Raw genomic sequence first — 16,747 nt, forward strand, 5'->3', positions numbered from 1 at the left:
TGCCAATTATATACCTTGCAAAACAGTACCAGCAAAGTAACATTTATATCTGTACAGGCATCAATAAATTCCAATGAAAACTCCACATGGCCCAACTACAGGAAGGTGACAAACATTATCATTTGTCATTTTTGACTTTGGCATAAAATGTGTTACGGCTCACAAATCAAATCAAAGTAATATCTATCTTATTATCATTGGGCACTCTCAACATCATTTGGTCGGATGTATTTTGTATTAAGACTTGTGAGAAGCTGCTGGTCGCCCAGGCTTCAGGTTGACAGAGCTGACAAACAAGAACTGAAGCAGCTGCAGTGTTCACTTCCTCCTCCTATACAAGTACAGCAAACTACAACAGTTCTATTTTCAGCAACTTCCTGAGACAAAGTGTACTTACAACAATAAAACAATATCCACAAAAAAGCAGCTTGATGAATGTGTGTGATGGGGGAAAAGCGCATTAATTAAATGTAATTTTCAAGTATTTTTCCCACCGTTTCCATCAAACTAATGCCAAGGTGTGGATCAAAACAAATGCTGTCGTTTCGCTTTAGATGGTGAACAAAGCTTCAATAAATACAAATACAGACAGATATCACAAAATGTGCTTACATCTATTGCCACTGAAAGCCGTTTAATTCCCCATGGACCATGCTGTTTCACTGGCTCAACGTGAAGGCAGCGAGAATTATTCAAATGCCCTGTAAATGCTTCTCACTGAAACGGATAGCACTGACACGAATAAATCTTGCCTCGTTCTGCTCGGCCTCAGAAAGTAACAAAACGCTGAAAATCTGGACCAGAAAATCTACTAATCTCCTCTTTGCACTACTTCTCCACTTGGCCAGATGTTCCTGCTGAACAGCAGCAAGCCATACATGACAGATCCGTAAAAACAAAACCTGCAGACATCAGATTTAGAGTTTGCTTTGTGAGGACAGGAACAGTAGAGAAGACGCCGGTTTGTGGTTCACACAGACTGCAGCGATAAGTCAATTTTTCCATTACAGTTTCATTAAACGCACAAGTCTAAATCCAAATGGGGTCATTTAAATTTACGAGCCAAACACTACAGAAATTGAGCACGTAATACCAACGTTATCAGTGTGACACAGCAAAATCAGGGACACAAGCGGACCTCTGCCAAAGCTCGACTGGTGGGATCTCTCTTTGTTGGAACCACTTCTAACCAGCTGCAGTTGCACCAACACAGTCTGAGGGGAGAGTGCTGAAAGTTGCATGAACAGTAAGTGTCAATGAAGAGGAAGTTGATGTCACAGATAGAGGATATTAAACTTTGAAGGTGGGACGCCCCAGTGGCTCACCTATTTAGTCCTAATTCCTGTTGCCATGAGTTCAAATCTGATCTGTTGTCTTTTCTTGTTCATCTCAAAAATAAAGTAAAAGTAAAACAAAAAAACATTCTGACGCTGGTGTTCAGTTGTGTTTTTCTTGGTTTCTCATATCAAGCGAATCACATCAGATTTCATGGAAATTTGATCATGACTTTAGCGTCAGCTTCTTGCCATATAACAGTCTGAGGTAAGAGTTTGTGAGGAGAGTGGAGGAGGGGGGGATTTACCAGAAGAAGCAAAATGGCACAAGGGCATCAGCAGGGTGATGATGAACCAAAAAAACAAAAACAAAAAAAAAGTCCCATTGCATCATCTGTCAGAGCAAAAACACAAAAGTACATCCATCACCTCGATGCATCAAGTTGCTGCAGAGATGACATGCTACCTATTACAGGATGTCACAGAGACAGATCCACTGGCACAGTAGAGAGAACAAAGGCTGTTTTCCTCTTAAGGCAAATGTTGCCTGCTGGCATGGATCTGTGCCACCGCAGTGAATCACAGCATGTTTTTAGTGTTACCAGTGGCCATATTTCTTCAAACCAAAAACTCACCAAGTAAACATGCTTGTCTTCCTTGTGAGAAGTCTATTTGATCTGACCTCTTTATTATCTAGGCATTGTATCTGTTTTAAATTAAATTTTTAAGTTGGAGAGTTTGCAGATTGGATGTGTGTCCACTGTAGTCTGGATTATGTTAACTGGCATTTCCTTCTCTAGGTTTACTATTAATTTAATCACTTTGCAGTTAGTTTATAAAATTGTAATTCCGTTTCTTACTGTGACAGCTGCCACGGCTTACATTTAGCTACACGCAGCTCCACCCCAGACGAACACACATGTAGCGCACACTCCACAGCAATGCAAGTAATTGTGTACAATACTGTCACACACTAATTTCAGACGAGTTGACAGAGCTCTCGGCTTATCATCTATTTGCATGTGTGAACAGATGTGAAACAGAAAAAAGAAAATGTTGGGCTGCACATATGCGCTATTAGTGTAAGAAAAGTGTGAATGAAGCATGACGGCATTACAGGAGCAGTGTAAACAGGTGAACTGATTAAAAGGGAAGCACATCCATGCATGGCGTCAGATGAAAGGCTGAAATGCAGCCGGTGTTGACAAGGTGTGTGACCGCTGCTAGATTTGGTCAAATATGTTTGGTTTTTCCATTCACTCAATACGGCACATCATGATTACATGTCAGCACAATGACGGGAACTCGGCTTCCGTGGATGCTGCACAGTGACACTTCATTCCTTGCGCTTAGGAAAAAATCCAATGAAGACATTAATGATAAATAGCTGGTGAGTCAGTTTTAATGGTTGAATCACTGCCTCAAGTGCGTGTACACCAGCTGCTAAGGTCTGAATTCCAATTATCTATCAACCATTAGTCGTGCCACTTCTGCACCAAACATATATTGCCATGATGAGATCAAAACTACTACCAGTAAGCAGAGCCAATGTAGAATACTGTTTCCTTTTGACATCATCAAATGTCAAAAGGAAAGAGTATGGAAACTGTGCGGCTCTACATCTGCCAGGTTTGTACCAATTATGCAAATATCCACACCTACTTGCTATTGCATTGCAATTAACTCTCAATAAAACACACACAAACATACAAGAAGCAGGATGCACAAAACTTGTGTAAATAATGTTCATGTAAAATGGTACTGTATATGCCCCCAGCCCCCCTCATCTCAAAACCTCAATGCAAACTAGGGAAAGGCACAAACCAAACAGTGAACTGGGTCACTCCAGCCTCTTGCACAACAGTTGATACCATTTCAGGCCTGTTTTTCTGATCAAACCAGAGCACTCCTAACATATTGCCAAAGGTAATTTGTCCTGCCTGTTTTCCTAGTGCACATCCAAGACCGGCAGAAACAAAGGTGTCCTTCTTAAGACAAACATTAGGTATTGCATCTGCAACCATGTCATAGCTCTCGGAGCCCATAACAGCATACTTATGTGTGGAATGGCATTCTGCGATTTCTCTCCCAGCCTTTGGTGACTTAATCTAACTGCTCACACTATGCTGCAGCTGTAGTGTCAGTCTGCAAATATTTACCTCTCTATTTTTCTAATCGTAGTTGCTGACGGTTCCCTGGTCCTAATGAGCTTTGTCCTAGAATTCAAATAAAACCACCAAAAGTATTGAAGTCTTCTTGAACAGGACTATTTTCCTTCCTAGGCAGCAGGGACGTGAACAGTGAGTGCGCACCCGGCTAGTAAACACTGCAGGGTCACATTTTTTCAGACTCTGTGGTATGTAGGTCCTAAATAGGCAGGATGTTGTGCAGTATGGGAGACATTTCCTTGTTTTGCTAGAGGAAGGACATTTTTTAAACCTGACTGGGGTGGTCTGCAGGGAGCTGGGTTCCTCTTAACAAGAAATGAGCTCCCCTGAAACTTGATGTGCGAGATTTAATACTAAAATAGAAACTTGTAAATGAAACTTAACTGAAATATTGACAATATGCTATTTTTTTCAACGCATTCATATTTTTTTTGTATCTTCTATCATCATGCTGATCAAGTAAACAACATCTGCCTCCTTGCTGCGATCCACATCTCTGTGGTTGTGAAAGAGACAGGAAGCAGCGGAGGCTACTTTTCATCCGTTTTCATGTTATTATTTGAAATTCTTATGAAAGAAAAAAGAAATCATCATCAGGATAATGTATTCAGGTTGCAGTGTCACACCTGTTTCACAGTATGCTATGGTATGAAAACCGTTTGTTACCTTACAATGAACATTTTACTTATTACCCAATGAAGCAAACAGAAAATCTGACCTTCACTTTCACATCTCCTTTTCACCTAAACTGCCTGTCAGACTCAGCAACTGACGTCAAACGCACACACATACACAGCAGAGAAAATAGCAGAGAGAAGTGAGACTGATATCACCTATCTGCACCCCCCTCCCCTCCCTCCTTCCCACAAAAAAAGAAATTAAAATCAGCAGTGTGGGATTACTTTCGATATACCCAAAACACACACAGTGTTGTCCTCCAAGACGGATATTAAGGTTGCAAAAAAAATAAATCAAAAAATGTGGGCACAAAGAGGCCGCAATGATGAAAAACATCAAACATGTTCACCCATTTCCAAAACACAATGTGTGTCTTGTTTGCAGCTGTGAAAATAACAGATTTCTCACTACACAATAATCACTGTGGAAAGAAAACGATATCACAAAATCAATAGAAAAAAATAATAATAAGTGTAGTGAGAGAGTCTGTAACTGTGATTGTGCAAAGGCATACAAATATACTGATGTTTTCTGGGATACCATGAACATCTCACACTGATGAAGTGCTTTATAAATATATCTGTATTTTCTGACCATGAAAAAGTGAGCAGGTTATCCCAAAAGTCATGATATAGATTTGTTCAAAGTGGACAGAACTTTTTTTTTTTGTACTCACCTATAGTACCGAGACTGGAGGTAAGTGGAGCACACTGCTTTGGACACGTGACTGGCTGAGCCAAAGTCTATCACCTTCACCTTGTAGGGCTGCCTCACTGGGTCCACCAGCATTATGTTCTCTGGCTTGAGGTCTGCATGAATCAGACCCATGCTCTTCAGCTTTTTCAGAGCCGTGGCAACCTGCTGCAGCACAGGTCTGATTACTTTCAGAGGCAGGGGGCTGAACTTATTCTGCTTCAGGAAATCATACAGATTCTGCTCGAGCATCTCAAACACCAGACAGGTGTGGCTGCGGTGCTGGAAGCATTCGAAGGCTCGCACCAGGTTGTGCTCATCCGCGTTCTCCCCGCTCAGACGGGCGAGGATGCTGACTTCGATTTGACCCTGCCGTGCGTATGAAGGGTGGTTCTTCAGGATCTTCACCGCCACTACTTCGCCCGTGCCCCTTTTCCAGCACTTCACCACCTGGCCGAACGTGCCGCGCCCCAAGAAATCCAGCACTTCGTAAGTATTCTTCATGGAACACAAGACTTCGTGCTGTACTACCTGATAGTCCCCATCCCCTCCTCCTGTCCCTCCCGCTGCACCCACACCCCCGGGCCCTGCACCCTGTTTGGAGGGGCCCCCCCCAGCCCCCACCGCCGCGGGGGCCGTCACGGCTGCGTTCCCCACATTCGTCGTTTGCAACATGGCAGGCAACATTGACAGTTCCTCCACAATCTGCATGGTGCTCCCTCGGTTATCCAGCTCCTCACTTTTACGTTTCAGCCCGCATCGCTGAGAGCTGTCGGCTGAGTTCAAACCTCCACAGTTCTCTTCTTCGTCACCCTCCTCCTCCTCCTCTCTGCCACCCTCACCTCCTCCACTGCAGCCCTCTCCCCTTCCCCCTCCTCCTGCCCCTGTTGCTCCACTGCTGCCCCCACTTGCTGTGTCTGTCTGCTGCTGCTCCTTGCCCTGCGAGTGGACAACCCCTGCGTCCTGCCGCTGCCGGGCCGCAGCTGGGCCTGGACCGCCGCCTCCTCCTCCTCCTCCCCCTCCTCCTCCTCCTCCTCCTCCTCCTCCTCCTCCTCCTCCTCCTCCTCCGCCGCCGCCTCCTCCTCCTCCTCCTCCTCCTCCTCTTCTACCAGGCTGTTGTCTCTGTACGCCACGCACCACCACTGTCTGCACCGGGTACTCTTGTCTTCCACGCACTTTCACACCCACTGCGAAGTCTCGGTTCACAAACGAGTGGGCTTGTTTCGTCGGATGCACGATGCCAAGGGTTCTGCTGTTCAGATAAGTCCGCGGGTGTGCTCTCTCATGGTACACACAGCTGCTGGGCTCAACTTTGAGTTTCTTCACACTGCTAAAGGCACTTGTCTGGGTTTGATAAATGTGTGGTGGGTAGACCAAGACTTGTGAGGCCATACCTGCAGAAAAAAGACAACAAACCAATAGGTCATTAGTTTGGATCTGCAAAAAAACACTTGAGGAATTTTAACAAAATACCATGTTAAAGGGACATTTTGGCAAATTGGCCCACGGAGGCTTATGGGATTTCTTGGTTTCCCTCATCAAACTCATCAAATACACAATCCAACAACTCCAAAACACTTTCGTGGACAGGTTGTGACCTGCACATTCACCACGCTATGAGGTAATAACAGAATGTTACAAGACTGCTTGCCGAAAAACTGCCCTGACGGGAACGCACCTCAGCGGTTTGGCATGAATTTACCTTGAAAACAACTCTGTCTTGTAACGTTTTCTATTATCTCATAGCGTGGTGAATGTGCAGGTCACAACTTGTCCACCAGAGCGTTTTGGAGTTGTTGGATTGTGTATTTGATGAGTTTGATGAGGAAAACCAAGACATCCCATGAGCCTCCGTAGCGTAGCTCTGAGCAGCTCACGGCTCTGCTCCGCTGTCCTAAAAATAGCTTGCACCGACAATTAAAGGTGACGAACCTACTCCTAAAATTATAGGGATTATGGCAACGGGCCAATTTGCCAAAATGTTGAACTATCCCTTTAACAACTGCTAACAGGGTTATAAAACACACTCCTACCAAAATCTATTTGTTACATCATCAGGTAAAAGGCAAAGGACAGTCCAGACTCCTGTTCTCCCAACACTGTCCCCGTCTTTATTTGCTTAAGGTCAAGAGTGAGTTTAAAAAAAACAACTGACGCTGTTTTCATCACTCCTACTTGATGACATCACAGCAAGTAGTGCCCCACTAACATCCATCACCCCAACATATGTCAAGTGTTGCAGTGAAGTGCTTGAGAACACCTTCGCCTATTCTGCCTATCCACTAATCCCACCAACACCTCCACACAATTGATGACTAACTTCTCAAAGGTTTGCCTGACCTTTTCCTGCCATTTCCATGCATTCTGCTGCAGGTCTCTAGGCAACCAATGGATAAGGGAGAGAGGATACAGAGACAAGACAGAGAGGAGATAGAAAAATAAAGTCACAAAGCATCATCAGGCCCACGTGTCCAATTACCTAAGACATGGTTCATTCTTCCCTCTTCTCCCATTGTGTGTGTTTGAGGGTGGATAAAGCATTTAATGCCATATTGTACCAAAATATTCGGAAACTCAATTAGGTGGAACGGAAAAGGAAGTTAAGCAGCAGCACAAATTTCAATGAGTCCGATCATCTTGAAAAGCCATATTCAAACCTCACAGTGACCTTATCACACACTAGTCTGTACGCCTTACTGGAGCATGTGACCTATTTTCATTCTGCAAGCAGCTGGTCCCAGAAGGTTTCCATACTTTAATCAACAGTACATTTGAGGAACTGTTTACCTACATAAAGACCATACTAGGCAAATCTAAATTGGTGGTTTGTTCGCAATGTATAAACAAGCCGGTCTTGCTCGTACCACCATCGCTTTTAATGTCATACTTCTCCAATTCACCACAAAAGTACTGTCTCTAAATGTCTTATCTAAAAAGGACACATAAGTGAGTAAGGTTTGGGTTGTTAATGCCCCTGCAGAGTCTCCTAAAATAAATATCCACGATGGAAAACACACTTGTGTTGTGATAACACTAAACGCTGTGAGCCACCCCTTTGACTCTATTCTGAGCGGCAAGATAAGGTCAACTAATTCCCTGGACAGCTCTCTGCACAATCACACTGTGTTACTGTTTGGTGGTACCATTTACCATCTTCTGTGTTAGGGACAATTTATCAAATTAGCCCAAGAACGGCTCGAAAAAGGGCAGCGCTTTTGGTTGTGAATAAAAAACAAAATTGGGAGTGCTCCATTGGGAAATTAAAATTGGCCACACTGGCACACCTACAAATATGTGTCCCTGGCTGTTCAGTCTGAAAGTCTAGCACAGCCTCAGACTAAAAAAAAAACTACACACAGCTCAGAAAGGGTCTTTTTGAAATAATTTAACATGTCTTAATAGTTGTGTTATGGCAACTGGCTGGTGGAGTTGGCACTGGCAAAATAGACACATCCAAAAAGATGGAGGTTGGGTGAACTGGAAACTCCAAAGTAGCCACAGGTATACGAGAGAGTATTGTGCCTGTCTTTGCCTGTCTTGATGTGTTAGACAGCCACACACCTCTCTCCCACTGTGTGCTGGGATAAACTTCATTGTTTTTGGGTAGTTGCTAACACACCTACATTTATGGTTAGTCGCCTGTAATTTAGAGCCCTGCCCAGGCCTCTATTATTCATTACAGACACAATGTCTAGAGAATTTCTGACTTTGACATACTGAAGGGGATTTTTAAAACAAAGTCACAAGGATATACAGAATCACAGGGTTCCCAGAAGTTTTGCCGTTTTCCATAAGCTTGCGTGATTCAAGAAACTTTTTTTAGCCAGTGAACTCTTGCATCTGCACTTCAGAGAGTCAAGGAGGCAACTGCACGACACAAGCCTATAGTGTGTTTGGCTATGTTGTGAAGAAACGATGAGTGTTTGGAACAGATGAGTCAACAGCGGAGAGGCCAATTATGCTGGTGGTTTGAGTTTTGTATAGTATTTTGATAGAATCAGTTCTAACCGTTATTGAATCCACCTCTTCAAATACTGGGTTTGTGTTTGTTTCTCACAATAGCTTTTTTTTTAGGTGACTAATATATTTTCACTTTAATTTCTTAATTTACATAGAGGGTGGAGTTGATGTCTAAAGCCTGTTGCATGCTTCTCAGTACATTCATTTCCTCTTCCGCCTCATTCCAAAACACCACCGACATTTCATCATCCTCAATTTAGCGTGGAGTTTTCTTCCTTCTTCCTCTATTGTGGCCTCCTCGTGCCAATGGGAACAATGTAATCAACAATCAAAATTAGATGCAAGGACTATAGCCACATTTAATGGAGACACACCAACTGTGTTATTTCCAAGTATAATGGGGATGGCTGAACATGACATGAATCGTGTTTAAAAAATATTTTTCATGACAGTTAGACTGAAATACTATGTCTGGACTGAGGGTTTTGTCTGCCTGGGGAATGGAGATGTTAATTGTCTTGTCTGGAGACAGAGAGCATAGTGTCTGGTTTCAGACTCCCTCGACGGAGGCAGTCTGAACTTGGACCACTCTCACCTACACTCTCACCAAGTGAAAATGAACAACGGAACATCAAGATGTCTGATGATTTAGTTCCATTTAGCCACACAAATGCAATCACTAAATAAATACGATGCTTTAGTGTGATGACAGAATATGAAGTGGACAGTTTTTGTCGGTTCAAAGCGAAAAAGGATGGCAGCTGCTGCTATTATTACCATCTGGAGCCAGATACTCCCTTGGTCAGCCATGAGGCTCCTCATGAGGCATCGCATTACATCCTTCAAAGCTGTAGATCCTTTCCAGCAACCTTGAGCTGCTAAGTAATTGCTCACAGTTGAACTTTTGACCCTGACATACTCACAATTAAATTGAGAAGAAAATAAACACTAGACACCTGTCTCCAATGAACAAATGATACTGAATGTATCCCCCCAAAAAACCTGAAGATGGATAAATAACAGTAATAGGTGAGAAGGCAAACAGGTGGTGACCGTCACAGCATGTTGTGGGGAAAAATAAACTCTGCATTAAGCAATGTTTTCACCCCATATTCTACATGTAGTAATTAAACTGTGACAATCAGAACCAAAAAAAATTTAAACTGACCCCATGAATAAAGGAATATGCAATAATAAAGAGGCAATTACCCCATTTACTCTCCCATGTAATCACTATTTGTTTGGTATCTAAATTCAGAATTGTAGCAAATTTATTCAGTTTAGAATCAAGATGTTACTGTGTGTCACATAGCAGTCTATTAACAGCCTCTGTAAAAAATAATATTATTATGAAGACAAGGTCTAGACCTTGTCTGTTTAAGTGCCTTGACATAACTTGCTGCTGTGATTTGCCACTGTATAAATAAAACTGACTTGACTTATTATAAGAGACTTTGTTAAGGTTCTAGTCATGCAATAAGCTGCACTGAGTTTAGCATTACAACACATTAACATATTTCGTCTTTACATCATTTGACATACAGGCAGCTGTGCGTTTCTTAGTCTGTCTGGGTCTTGATAACCAGCCACTTCCAGAGCTAAACTCTGTGACTCTGCCTTTGTGGTAAAAGTAAACCTGGGGGAGCTAATGTGAAAATATTAAATAATCAATAATTAAGCTGCTGCCATAGCAGTATTGTTAAAGGAATCAATACAGAAATCCAAACATAAGGATCAATAATGGCATTAGCATCAATAAAATCTCATCCAGTCTCATCAACAACCTTATAACCTCATTATGATACTGGAGAACAGAACATAATTCAACCATAATGAATGGATCAATACCACAATATGCCAAAAGAAAACCTGACTATGATTAATGCTACACTTTTTCTCTTACAAAAAATATTATTGCTTTCCATTTGATTCATGCATTAACAGGGTTTTATTTTCTCTGTTGTCAGCTCAACACTTTCATACTAAACTGAAACTATAATTTCAAAATGCTAAAAACCTGATTTCACCATAGAGCTATCCATTCACCAGTTGTCCGTCTTTCCTAAACTGTCTCTCCCTGATTGAGTCTCATCTGCCTCGATAACGAGGTGAAGGTTAGATTAATGACTAATTACCAGCATTAACTAATGTTTTTGCAAGCAACTTTTGTTAACATAAATTCTGCATTTTCAATCTGCACCTGTCTGTGCTGTCAGTCGTTCGCAGTATTTTTTTTGCAACTAATCACGTTGTGCAGTATCTCCTTCTTTTTTACGCTAGCTCCCTCATGCACTGTACATGGTTGCTCAGGTGCGATGGTATTGACAGAGATCATTTCTGAAACTAATATAAAAGAGTTGTTAGGATATTATATAGATTGTTTTTTTACAGTGAAAATATAGTGGTGTGTAACCTAGAGCTCTTCACTCTAGGCGCATGTTAATCTGAAGAGGGCCATCCCATCTTACCCCAACCGAACAAGGTCATACTATTTCTAAGTTTGTGGTCTGAGGAGATGCACAACCCTATCTTTGTACTTATTCCTGCTTTTCATGATTTTTATTTATTTACCCGCAGAGCGACTTTGAAGAAGTTTGGTTCCTTCTTTAATAATTCAAGGGGGTCTTTCTGGATACTGCTCATTGAGCTTAAGGGTCTAAGACTCTAATGATAACATCTTTGAAAACATCCACACAATGATATTCTACTCACTTAATTTTGCCGGACAAAATACTCACTCTACTCACAAATTTGCGGTCACGTGAGTAAAAGTTATAACAGCTTATCCTCCTTTGAAATAACCACCAGTTGTTGCTACCACTGCCTCTTGGTGCAAAATGCATTCTGGGACACTGGCGTTAGGCTGAAAAGTCAGCTTGGTGATATTGTGATACTCAATTGTTTATTTAGTAGATTAACTAGAAGGAAGTACGTTAGTAGGCTCTTCTAAACACAGCCTGGGACAATGGAGTAGAGGTATTTAATTGCTTCCTACTGTTGCTAGCTCTTGAACCTAAAGCAGGGGTTGCTATCTTAACTCACAGTTCAACACTGAGGTGCTTTGCTTGTGTCTCGTGAACATGATCTTCCATGCCCATTAGATAAAAATGCCCTCGATTTTCTGAAGCATGTGACCATGGTGTATTTCAACTGTGAACTTATGACTATCATTTAGAAGTCTTCTCCTTGTTGGAGTCGCTCCTGTTTCTTACAAGCACCACAAGACTACTAGTCTGCTTCACGATATGACCTCACTTGGTCAAAACAGAATATGAGTATTTGTGTGTGAAATTACTTTTTTTTTTTTTTTTTTTACCTCTGTTCAATAATGGAGAGGTTTAAAATATGAATGCCTCCACTGAGTGTGTGGGCACATGTTTCTCATCATCTGGCCCTCTCTATTCAATATACAAAGCACTGACCCATCGCCTTCTTTCACAAGTTGTAAATGTAAATTAAAATTTGGTAGGTAGAGTAAGAAGACAAAGGCCTTTTCATCACTAGCACTATTTTTATGAGCCAGAGAGATGTGAAAAGAGATTACACATCCCCCAAGAACCACTGATCTTTTTTGAGAGGTTAAAAAAGAAACAAAAGTAATCTATTTTACACTCTAAGTGACAATTCTATCACCTCTGTCAAACATGTATTAATAGCTGTCAAAAAGAAATACTACACTCCTCCACAAGCACGAGTGGGCTGTTGAACCGAAAACTCCCTAGTTTCCAGTCTAAAGCAACCATGTCATTAAAACGCAGGGCTCGGAGAAGATTGGAGGATGCTGTGCGCTGGAACAGATGTTTAGGCTACTTCTTGGGAAAATTTCCCACCCATAACTAACCTTTGCTATTCAAGCAGGTTCCTGCACAACATCGCCAAGTCATGGTGCTCTCTCTGTAGACCTAAAATCATTTTATTCTTTTTACTGCCTCGTGTGCATGTATGTACGCACACCTCAAGATGACATCACTCAGAAACCAGTCTTTAAGTTGGCCGTGATCATGCAACACAGATAACCAAGCTGCTCCAAGTATAGCAGATCTGTGTAACGTGACATCACATGACAACATGCTCCGGAGCCTCTTTGCCTACCCACCTCAGTCGACAACCAGCATTACCCACTAATAACAATTACTGGAGGGGAAAACACTCTTTAAACATTTATTTGCTGGTCTCACTGTGCAGGCGCTCGTCTGGCTTCACTTGTATCATTAACACCCACGTTGTTACTTTTAAGGCCTTGCTACTGATAAACTGTAAAATGTGACACGCACAGTAGACGCCAGTGTCCATGCAGACGGAAATCACACAGAGGAGCTCAGTACTGCACTGTACTCATAGTGCTGTCTCAAAAGGTTCACAGTATTCGCAGTCAGCAACCGGGGCCAGCTCCACTACTATTTTAGACACAGTAGGTCGTTAAACTTGAAAATCATTTCTTCTCACAAGATAATGAACGTTTGTGGTAAATAATCTCTGTAAAATGTGTGTGTTTCAGACCATTAAAAGAAAGTAAAATGGTGAAAAAGACAAAGAAACAGTCATCTCTAGGCCAGCAACAAGAACTGAAACTACAAAAAGGGCAACTGTCATACAGTCTAGTTCTGGGACCAAATCAAGCTGCCATGACGGCTTCATGAGCCAAAGCTTCCACACAGTGTCTGATGAACCACTGTAATGTTTCAGCTTAGGAAACCAAACAAACACCCACAATATGCCAGCACCTTAGTGATGGGCAAACACAGTCACACAGCACACACACATGCAGACAGGGAAAGTACACAAGTCAGCACAGTGTTATCCACCATGGAGTGCTGGATTTCTCTTTCAGCTTTCACCAGTTTCCAAACAACATTGGTTTTAGTGAGACCAAGAACTGAGTGATGTTTCCCTGTCATATAAACAGCAGGTACTGTAGACTACATACCCTTTAATTATGTCGGCTACTTCTGCTTTGCTGGTGGGTGGGTGGGTGGGTGGTGGTAATTTCTGAACCCTATACCTCTATACCTATACTAACGTCATACCTAGCCTTCAAATGAAAATGCCACCTTCATGTTTAGTAACCTTGACACTGGTTCAAACTTTGGACACTCGTGCTCTTTATCTTTCTCTCTGTTTATATTTCTGATGCAGAGCAGTGTGGGGAAAGGCACCAAACTACTCTTAACTTTCAATAAATCCTTTATTTTTCTTTTTAAAAGTCCCTTTTTGACGCCATTGGACTGACAATGCACCTTGTGGTGCAAAGCAACAACTTGATCAATTGGACACTACCAGCTATAGTCCAAAAAATGTAGACAATATCAATGGGCCTTTACAGCATTTGCCAGAATTTAGTCAATGTTACTGTCCCGGGCCATCAACAAAGAAAGAAGCTTTCAAGAAGCCAATCTAGATTCATCACGGATTTCTGAGCTACAACCACGACGACACGTGTAAAAGAGCTTCTAATAACTCCTCCATGTAACAGCAGTTTAATGACAGGTGTTATTATTAGACATCCGAGAGGAACATAGACTAGGTAGTCCTGGTGTGTGTGTGCGCCCATGGTCAATCTGTTTTAACACTTTGTATTTCCAGTGCCATTTCTTAGGTACAGCAAATTATACTTGAGTGGACTGAATAGGCTGTTTATTTTCGCAAGCTGTGGTTATAGTTTAACTTTGCCAGGTTAACCAAGTCGCTTCTGGGGGTGGGGGCTGTGTTGTTGAGGACATGTGAAGTAGCCTAATAGACAAGTTCAGTCACTCGGTCCATTAATGTTAGGTTGATATGAGCAGCATCGACCACGTTAATTAACAGATGAGCAACATGTTCAAAACACATGGACGGGTCGCCGTGAGGACAACAATATAACAAACGCCAGAGACTGTCCAGTTCATTCACGGCAATAATAAGCACCAACGTCATCGCAATTGCTGTTTGACAGGCTATTATAGATAAGTCACTGATAACAAAAAATAATAATAATGAACAAAAAAATATACTGAAAGTGCCTAGCTACGTACAAAGCTACTGTGTTGAAACCTTATACTCCCCAAAGCTCGCTAGCTAACTTTGTAGCTAAGTTATGAGTTTGTATTACGTCACATTAAAACTAACATTTCAAAGGTTAACTCTCGCAAATATCTCCATTGCCAGCCTTCGACCAAACACTTACCTTCACATAGAGTCACTATAAGTATAATCCAGGGCTTCTCTGAACATGTTATGGACTTATAAATCCATACCATGCACAGTTCGCCTGCATTGCTGCCATCTTGTCCTAGACGACAGGAAGGGAGAGCTCGCTCTCGGTAACGCCACCATCTCCCACATTTTTAAACATTAAATAACTCCTGCATATGAGCGTCCACAAACACCACATCGAGCCCAGTTCGTAGCTACACAGTTCAAATTCGTCTCCTTCCTCTTAGGGCGATGCAGCCCATCTCTGAAAGGGGTGTCCGTTTCCCCCGTCTAGACGTGCGATTCAGCGGCCCAGCCAGCCTCTAACATGTCCCTGCTTTTCTCTAGCAACTGCAAGCGAATGTTTGTGAACTGACGGCATTGGACAGACCGGAGCAATCGATCAACGAGCAGCAGATACAACGATTCAGGACTCCGAGGTACTGTATGTTCACCACGTCACGTGCAATACAATACAATTACAATACAAAAAAAAATCCTTTGTCCATACTGTCCCTGTTACCCATATGGATCTATGCTGTTACCATATATCACCTCAACCAGCAAAGATAAACATCTTGAAGCCGGCCTGCTACATTCAACTACTAGCCTGCATAATGCACTCTATGGATTTTATACTTGACTTGATACTTTTTCATGTGGCTGCTATTATAACTGATTGATTTATTATGGAAACTTTTTATATAAATTATTGAATGGGTTGCTGCTGATGTTATGGAAAGTTTTCTTTTTTATATAGGCTATAAAAAGAGGTTTTTATGCAAGCCAAAGACAAATGTCTGCCTTTGCATGCGAAAGTAGACAACATAGTATTTCAGTTCTATTCTAAAAGAGAGATTGAAATTATCTCCAAGAAAATGCAAATGTTTAGTGGGAATGTACACGCTTTGTGAAGTGTCAGATATATGTATATTTAAAGCATGTGAGGAGCAAAGGAACAGATTATCGTGATCAGAGGGGGTTATAGTGTACATTCAGCAAGCATGTGAATAAAACACATTCAAGGCAGAATTAAGAATTTGATTTTATATAGGTTATGTTGTATCTGTCATGTGCATAATGAAGATAAATGAATGTTAATGATACAAATGCTGGTAATGAATTCTGCAAAAGTGTGCAAAATGCAGCCTACAGATGCCATTGAGTTGTGTTTAATGTTTGATATTTGAAATTGCAGTGAAAAAGTAAATTAATTCAATATGCTGCCAGTAGTTCCTTTCCTTCTTCTTTACTGTGTCAACGACACTGTTCTTAGGGGAATTAATGTGGTGGGGCTGGGCACAAGCTGGAGTCTCCTGCTCAGACAGCAAGGAGGCACCCAGCTGACAAAGAAAGCTGCTCATAAGCCCCTGGTGTCTGAGAGGACCAGCTGTAACCTAATCCACCAACAGGTCTTTGTCTTTTCCAGCTCTCAAAAGTTCCCACCCACAGTTACAGACAACAAACCTCCATTCCTGGTCAGCTCTAAAACAGGTGTGGACACCTCTTGTCTGACCTGTTGCAGAGTAAACACAGCTGGTGTGGCAATAAAGGAAGTAGAGAAGCCCACATATAAGTTTGTTTAAGGTGTCCTGGAAGACATAAGGGTGCTTCCTGTAGAGACAGGACAGTCAGTTGTGCAGAGGCCTATGAGTTCACTTCAGATCAAAACAGATATGAACCCAAATAAACTATAAAATAAACACTACTGGTAGTGTTCTGGAAATGTCACGTCATCCTGGGATCATATATTGAAATCATTTTATAATTATTATAATTATAATTATTATTATTTTGTTTTTT

General features: G+C 41.8%; 1 protein-coding gene across 2 annotated transcripts in view; it reads right to left on the reverse strand.

Annotated features, from left to right (window-relative positions):
• Nucleotides 1-15,293, reverse strand: part of hipk3b (homeodomain interacting protein kinase 3b) — a 40,656-nt gene extending 25,363 nt beyond the window's left edge. Inside the window, exons 1-4 of one of the 2 annotated variants that reach the window (XM_085762978.1) lie at nt 14,937-15,055; nt 7,154-7,190; nt 5,923-6,207; nt 4,797-5,841 (exon numbers count right to left, since the gene is read on the reverse strand). In XM_085762978.1, coding sequence (XP_085619104.1) covers nt 4,797-5,841; nt 5,923-6,207; nt 7,154-7,172 — 1,349 coding nt within the window. In that variant the 5' untranslated portion in view covers nt 7,173-7,190; nt 14,937-15,055. Of the gene's footprint in view, nt 1-4,796; nt 5,842-5,922; nt 6,208-7,153; nt 7,191-14,936 lie in introns of both variants that reach the window. The other variant, XM_085762970.1, reaches the window with a different exon arrangement.
• Nucleotides 15,294-16,747: the final 1,454 nt, after the last annotated feature.

This window comes from Trachurus japonicus, chromosome 3 (assembly GCF_045865225.1).
Source record: "Trachurus japonicus isolate A0001 chromosome 3, Traja_1.0".
NCBI lineage: Eukaryota > Metazoa > Chordata > Actinopteri > Carangiformes > Carangidae > Trachurus > Trachurus japonicus.